The sequence below is a fragment of the Aplysia californica genome, unplaced genomic scaffold (assembly GCF_000002075.1).
Source record: "Aplysia californica isolate F4 #8 unplaced genomic scaffold, AplCal3.0 scaffold00613, whole genome shotgun sequence".
In the NCBI taxonomy this organism is placed as follows: domain Eukaryota; kingdom Metazoa; phylum Mollusca; class Gastropoda; order Aplysiida; family Aplysiidae; genus Aplysia; species Aplysia californica.
In genome coordinates, this window is record NW_004797883.1 from 127,990 (window position 1) to 136,021 (window position 8,032).

The window sequence follows — 8,032 nt, forward strand, 5'->3', positions numbered from 1 at the left end:
TAAAGGTGTTAAAAGAGAGTAACAAACACAAAAAGAAGGAGGAAAGATAAGGATGATAGACGTTTGATAGGAAAGAAGAAGCAAACACACCAGAGCACCCGCCAACTCACTCCCGTTAACAAGTAAAACAACACAAACCATGAAGTTGCAAGTGGCTATTTAAAAAAAAAAAAAAAAGCAACAACAAAGATCCATTCAAGTTTTTTCAGTTTTAATATTCATAAGAAACTTTGTACAAACCACATTGTACAAGTAGCCGGGTCATTTTCAAGTCACTACCTGTCAGAACTGTCAGTAAGCTACTGCTTAAATATTAAATCAACAATAAACACTATCTCAAAATAACATATATCAAGTTCCACCTGGTCTCACAAAAAACGGAAAAGCATCAAGTAATTATTTCAGCTGGAAATAATTTTTAGTAGCCAAATAAAAAGATCAAGTTATCGTGAGGCATCCCCATTTCGAAATAAACACAGCAAATTGACATTGCATTAATCTCATAGCGCAAGAACTGTATTCATCTTCAGCTAAAATCTTTTTAGTTAGGACGGAATAAATTCCCACAAACTCTCAAGAAAATGTCCTCATTTCTTCACATAGCCGCACAATTTTGACAAACAGAGTGTTGAGGTGCGACTCCTGATATTTAATTTAAAATTTTTGTCAAATTTCTAAAAACCCATGTGCACAAGAAAACATGAAACAAAAGAAGATGGTTGTTGTTGTCCTATTTCCTGTACCACATCTGCAATGTGCTCATGCGCTTGACCTTTTTCTGCAGCTGCAATACTCCGTACAGCAAGGCTTCTGCCGTGGGGGGACAACCTGGGGAATCAGACACAGAAAAAATAAACATATGTGTCACATTTCACCTTTTAATGTTCATGAAAGTTTGGGGAGATAAGGACGATAGATGTTTGATTTGAAAGAAGAAGAAAACCACACCAGAGCATCCGCCAACCACCCACAATGAGAGTTATACAGCACTGGCAATACAAATAGGAAATATAAGTGCCGAAGATTAGAGGCGTTACAAGAGAGTAACATATCACCAGTGTCACACAGGTCTCACTTTATCAGGACTTAGTGATGCAAAGGGAGAGATTTTCATGTAGATATTTTAAAGAGATAAATATAGATCAAATAGAGAAAGGAAAAAAAGAGTGTGCCTATCCGATTTACATGTCCTGTCCAACCCCTTTTCCCATGAAGTTTCCGGATCTATTAATTTCAAAAAAAGGAAATTAGGCAAAACGTTCCTAAGGTTGTCAGAAACAGAACAATCATGCCACAAACAAAAGCTAATTAACTCAAAGTCTTTGCTTTTCTGTAGATCCTTGCTAAGGGTGTAAAGGTTACGTTGAGTGCTATTATATTTGACATGTTCATAGGAAAGGAATACAAATAAAAATCAACAGTGTGTGACCTAGAACTAAACATTTGAGCATTTCCTTTTCACAAATTATGAAGATAAATATAATGTCATGAAATTTTTGTACTGCATTTGCTCAATACTATACAAGATAATTTATGTAAATATAGAAATATAGTAATATTAAATATAGTATAATGTATATTTATGTAATATAGTGTAAAGCGCATAGAGCGTGCTTTCGAGTGGGGACATGCGCTATACAAACGCTATTTATTATTTATCATTATTACATAACCACCAATCCAGTGACCACCCAACCTCCCACGCCCCAAAAAAGCAATTAACACATTACACCCTGACTTGCCCGGAACCGCCCGCGCCGACCCAGCGTCTTTAGAAACGAAGTCTCGCCTTGACGAGACTCCGGGGCCGAGATTTTGATTTGCATAATCATAGCAAAGTTTCTTCTTTCGTTTGGTACTAAGACGAAATTTTTCGGGCCAGTAGTTTTAGTATTAGAGCTGATCGAAGTGCGATCGCGTTACCGACACTTCGAAAGTGTCTCGACTTGTTGAAAAGCCACACAATTGAGTTCGAAATAACGATGGATTTAAGCGAAAACAAGCATGTGACAAATCAGATGGCTCAGATTTTGATGAAAACGTTGTAGCAAGAGTTTGGGGCGATTCAAATTGATCAGACGTAGAAAATCTAGAATTTAGATCTAGGGCCCGACCTCGAGGCTGAGAGTGAGAGTGACGGGTCGGACACCCCGATTGAACTAAAGTTAGAACATTTCCAACAATTTGCGCATACATAAAGTTATATTTTTCTGAAACTACATTCAGTTTTCTTTTTAACTTTTATTTTTTCAGGATTTTTAAAATTTGTTTAGTATTTTTTAAATGTGTTTTTTAAAGGCTTGTATTCACAGGAGGTGGGTTCTTTCCCCTTGCTTAGGATCTAACAATGGACTTCCCGTCCAGACCCTCAGGGTGTAACAATGGACTTCCCGTCCAGACCCTCAGGGTGTAATGTGATAAAAAAAACAACCAAAAGAACTTCTCCCAAATTCCTGGTACTAAACAACTTACCCGGTACATAGATATCGACAGGGATAACTCTATCACAGCCCCTCACGACAGAGTAAGAGTAATGGTAGTAGCCGCCTCCGTTGGCACAGCTGCCCATCGAGATCACCCACCGTGGCTCCGGCATCTGATCGTAGACCTTCAAGTAACGACACAACACAGGCAATTATAAATAACATTGAGTTAAATTAGTCTGGCACGTACAAAGGAAAATCAGCGAGATGCACAGATTTGAACCCGGGACCTTTGAATGAGAGGCGAACACCTTAATCTCTAGGCCACGAGAGCCCCCATCTACACCATTTACCATATAAGGGCGCTGAAAATTTTCATTAAAGGTCAGAGTCTGTGCTCTTTATGTAGAACCTGTACACTTTCCGGTCAAAGTAGGTCGGCCCAATATATAGGGTCGTCGCACTTCCAGGAAGGTAAATTCGTACAAACAGGACACATCCAAACCAATTTTTGATGAACTCATACAGATATAATAGAAATCAATTTAAAAAACAAAGGTATGAATTTAATTTGAATATCAGAAGAGAAAAATTGCGGTGGCCTTTGCTTTCACGGAAAGAGAATCTGTGTAAATGAATGTAAGCTGCAGTCAACTTCAGTATCAGTCATGCAAAAAGCAAATACAAAAAAAACCCCAAAAACTTATTTTAAAAATGTATCATCTTTTTTTCTAAGAAATTGTACTTATCAGCACAAGAAAAAGAGAAAAAGAAAAAACAAATAGACCTGGACGAATCTCATGCCCAGCACCAAAGTACTATATCATATTGGTCACCAGATTCAGCATCCCAACAGAAAGACAAACACACTCGATTAAAAAAAACCCAACAACTTCCCCACTCTGAAATTGAACTCATAATTCTCCGCATGAGCCAAAGGGCTTCAAAAAAAATTACAACAAAAGTTACTCAAAAGAAGAGGACAAACCTTTCTCAGAGCAGGTGCCATTTTATTGGTCAAAGTCCCCGCCACGATGATGACGTCTGCTTGTCGTGGGGAGGCTCGAAACACCACCCCAAACCTGTCCATGTCGTAGCGCGGGGCAGCGAAGTGCATCATTTCCACAGCACAGCAAGCAAGACCGAAGGTAAGGGGCCACAGAGAATTCTGAGAAAAGAGGTCATCTTCAGTACTGAATACATAAAATTGTGAAATCACACCTCCCCCCCCCCCCTTTCTTTCTTTTTTTTTCTTAGTAGAGTTTTTAGGGTGCTCGCAACTGCATAAGGTCATACGAGCGCCAGAAGATTAGAGGTGTTACAAGAGAGTAACAAACATAAAAAAAGAAGGACGGGAGATAAGGACAATAGATGTTCGATAAGAAAGAAGAAGAAAACCACACCAGAGCACCCACTAACAACCCACTTTTTTTCCCAGCAGAAATGCATGGCTATAGAGGATGGACTAACAGCTCACAGCAGGCTCTGTATTAAATAATACACTACTCACTGAACAGAAGAAAGTGTGACTTTAACTGAATTATTCGCAAGCAAGGGCCTGCTCCAGCCAAAACAAAAGTTCTATCACATTCAAAGTAAAATGTAAGAGATGCAATTGAAGATATCATTGTAAGATCACATTACAAATTACAGTTAAATACATTTAAAAGTAATAAAATATAATAAATGAAAATACAAGACTTGAATAAAATCTTATTGACTATTTCTAAATTTCATTCAAAATTGAAAAGTAAGTCTTGGGTCACTTTTTTTTTCCTCTATAAAACAGAGGGCCTAAGTAATGCAGGAACTTGGAAGCAAGCTAGCTACTAGAGGAGTGATTTTTGCACAACATCATTGATCTGAAAGACAGAGGCTTAGAAGAATAAAAAAGCTATCCTGCAATTTTTTTTTCAATGTAATTAAATCACTTTTCCCACTTGCTATAGAATATGGGAATTTTTCCACTAAATAACAACGTAACGCATCAGCAGCGTCCGAGCTATTACCAATAACTTTAAAGTTCATCATAATATGGTAGCTTTACAGCACAAGGGAGCTATCCCCAAAAACTGCTGTTTTGAGAAAATCGAAGGTAAAGTTTTTGCCCCTCGTTCAGTTTCTTTAAAACACAAGAAGAGCTTTCTCTAAAACCAAACAAATATATAGGCCCTACACACTACTACAACCGAACTTCTCCTACGGGTAGGGCAATGTCTACTTGGTGTAGGACAAGATTTCTCGGAAACACCTGAAATCTGGGTTAGCCCGCTTGTCCTTGTTATCGATCCAGTCCCGCTTGTCCTTAACACCTTGCCATCATATTTCGGGGAAAATCCAAACAAACTGAGAGGTAAACATCACAAACTGAGAGGTAAACATCACAAACTGAGAGGCAAACATCACAAACTGAGAGGTAAACATCACAAACTGAGAGGTAAACATCACAAACTGAGAGGCAAACATCACAAACTGAGAGGTAAACATCACAAACTGAGAGGTAAACATGGCCGATCGGCGAGATGAAGCAGCAAGGTGTGAAATGCGACCATATTCTCTGATCTATGAGTACAGAAATGTTTACCTTCCTGCCCCAGTTGAGAAGGTCATCCAGCCTTGCCAAGGCATAGTCCACTTTGTTACTCACAGGAACTTGAAATGGGGAGTAAGGTTTTTTCTCTGGGGCAGGAGCTACTTCCTGGCCTGTGCTCTGTTCCCGGTATGGGACCAGAGATGTGCTGGGAAAGAAAATTAAGAGCAACCATAACATTACTTTTCACAACATCTACACTAATATAGTGCAAAGCGCATAGACTAGAGTTTGCTTTCGAGTGGGGACATGCGCTATACAAATACTATCTATTATTATTATGATTACACTTAATCTCTCTCTTTCTCCCTTCCTCCCCCTCCCCCCCCCCCCTCTTTCTTTCTCTCTTCTAGTTCTAGGCTCTCTTTCCACCTTTCCCTCCTTCTTTCTATCTACTCTTTAGCTTCAACAGCACAGTCTGCTTCGACTATCAAAAGGCACCCCGGAAATAGCAGGTCACAAGCGTGTGACAAACATACAAGAGAAGTAGAGGGAAATGACGATAGTAAGGATTAGGAAAGAAAAAGCAGCAGTTCCCTGTTGAAGTTCAGACACAGTTATGACATTATGAGCGTGACATTGATGAATCAGCCCATTTACAATTCTACTGGGCATTAGAATGAGAAATATCCCCCCTTTGGGAATGGCCTAAAGATACTTCCGTCAGTAGCACCGCCCCGGAGGGTTGCAAACTTGTCTGACAGTGCAGCGGACCCCAATCACCCCAAAACAGGAAGCAGCTGGAGACTGACCAGCCATCTAAACCAAATGGCAAAAAATCACGTGAAAAAAAATGCTTGATTGATTGATTGATTGATTGATAGAGTAGGTGTTTTACAGCACTATCGACTCAATTTTTGGTAATGTAAGTCACAGTAAGTGCCAACAGGTTTTACTGCAACAAATCCATCATCATGTTATGTTTTAATAAGAGTTTTACGGCGCTCGCAGCTGCATACGGTCATCATATCATCATCATGTTAAAAGGACGGACAGAAAAAGGTGATGCTATGAAGTATGCAAACAGATGGCTCAACCGAAGGAGTGCTGCACAGAAGGAAGTCTTTGAAATGTAGCCTACATTTAATTCATCCTGACTGAAACACTTTCCACTCAGTCATTCTAAACAAATCATAACATCAGCTGAGAAAAAGTCTTAAACAGGGTAGGTCCTCTCCTTTGCGAATCCCCATGTCAAAAGGCAAAAGTTACATGATACATTTGAGTCCCATATAAAAGCACAATCAGAAAATCTACAAAATGATTCACTACATGCAAAAAAACTAATGAACACTTAGTAACTCATACTTTGCACTTTTCTGAAGTGTGTCCTCAGTCTTGACAAAGCATGACTTCCGGGCCGGTACACCAACAGCTGCAAACTGGCGGCCAAGGAGGGCATTGAGAGGACTACCAAAGCCTCCGGACAATCGTAAAACTGAAACAAAAAAGAGAAGAATATAAAACTTCTTGAAAGTGGTTTAGTCTTCCTATTCTCCTGTTTTCAATGAGAGTCTGACAAATGCATTGTTTCTTTAAAAATTAAGTAATTTCGTACACTGCCAATTCTTTTTAACTGGAAATATCTAGAACCTCTTCAGCTCAGTTGGCTAATTTGAGGACATCGAACATCTCGATTTAAAAGACTTTTTTAAATGTAACGAATTGAGGGATTATTATGTTAATTTGCAGTTCTGTAAGATTTCTAATTTTGCCTTTGAATTTTCAGTCCACAATCATTCCATCTTATTGTCATCGTTCAACTTCAATTTATTGCTCAAACGGCACTTGCAACACAATAAGGTCATATAAGTGCTGAAGCTTAGAAGTGTTACAAGAGAGTAACAAACAAAAAAAAGGAGGGGAGAAAGACGATAGATGTTTGATAGGAAAGAAGAAGCAAACCACACCAGAGCACCCGCCAACCACCCACATTTATCTCTCAAGTAAAATGTCATGATCAATGGAACAGAATGCTGCCAAATGGTTCAAGAGAGTAAGGATAAACCTCTTTTTATCAAATCAATGCCATAAAATTTCTGTACGCTAAGGATCTTAAGCCTTCAGTAAGGCCGCCTTGTATCATGCTAATAAACGCCACAGACTATTTGCCTTTATGCCGAAAGTCTATATTAGAAAACCTTCTGCAGAATTTTGGCTGAAAATGAAAGATTTGAGACTGGTCTAAAACCTTCAAGTAAAGTCCCCCTTTCCATCAATCCAGGTTTTTTCCAAACTGATCTCTGACAAACACTGACGCCACGGTGTTTCTTTAAAAACAATTCTAGGATCCTTTTCTGTTTGTCAGAATCTTAAAACTAAGAATTCGGAAAATAAATTGAGTTCTACAGTGTTTTTGAAAGAAGTTGGGCCTACAGTTGAGTACAGTGTTTTCAATTAGGTCTTGTTTCATGTCAGGTGAGAATAGCCAACGCTGGCAAGTCTCACCCGCGGTGAGAGGTCGATCCTATTTTTATTCTCACCCAGGGTGAGGATAGCCACTTCCTTAATTTATGTCTGTTTAGAGATCTAGACCTGGGCCATAAATCTAGAAAAACCTTGGTCTACCCTGAGCCAAGAGGGTGCTGAAACTTTCCGAAATCACAAGAAAAGATTTCCCCTGTGGGGTCTGTGTATACTTCGAGACTTTGTTCCAGGTTACCGGGTCTGTAAACTAGTTCTACACACACTGACTGACTACACGGCAAAAGAAAAACAAGGCCTGGAGCGAAATGAAGGTTAAGAAGTGAGACTGAAGAAACATCAGTCATGAGTGAAAAGGGCGGTGGTTGGGGTTGGAATCATAAGGGAAAAGAGAAAAATTCGGTTAGAGACATTAGTCGGTGGCAGTCGAAGGGTGAGGACGAAGGAAAGCGAGACATGCCGTTAAACGTAGAAGACGCATCTTTCACTTTCTGATTGGTAGCTAATTTTAGTACTGAGATGTCATCACTTCCTGGGATACCCACATGGAACGAAGAGTTTTCGGTAACATTTCGGATTTCCTAGATCTAGACCC

At 39.4% G+C, this 8,032-nt stretch overlaps 1 protein-coding gene across 1 annotated transcript; it reads right to left on the reverse strand.

Annotated features, from left to right (window-relative positions):
* Positions 1 to 430: 430 nt before the first annotated feature.
* LOC101855050 (NADH-quinone oxidoreductase subunit B 2) lies at positions 431 to 6,451 on the reverse strand (the record flags this gene model as incomplete). Its single annotated transcript, XM_013087630.2, is given in 5 exon segments — positions 431 to 828; positions 2,473 to 2,608; positions 3,412 to 3,591; positions 5,008 to 5,161; positions 6,322 to 6,451. Coding segments are annotated over 5 exon segments (698 nt in total), but the record flags the coding sequence as incomplete, so codon positions are not given.
* Between the last annotated feature and the right edge of the window lie 1,581 nt (positions 6,452 to 8,032).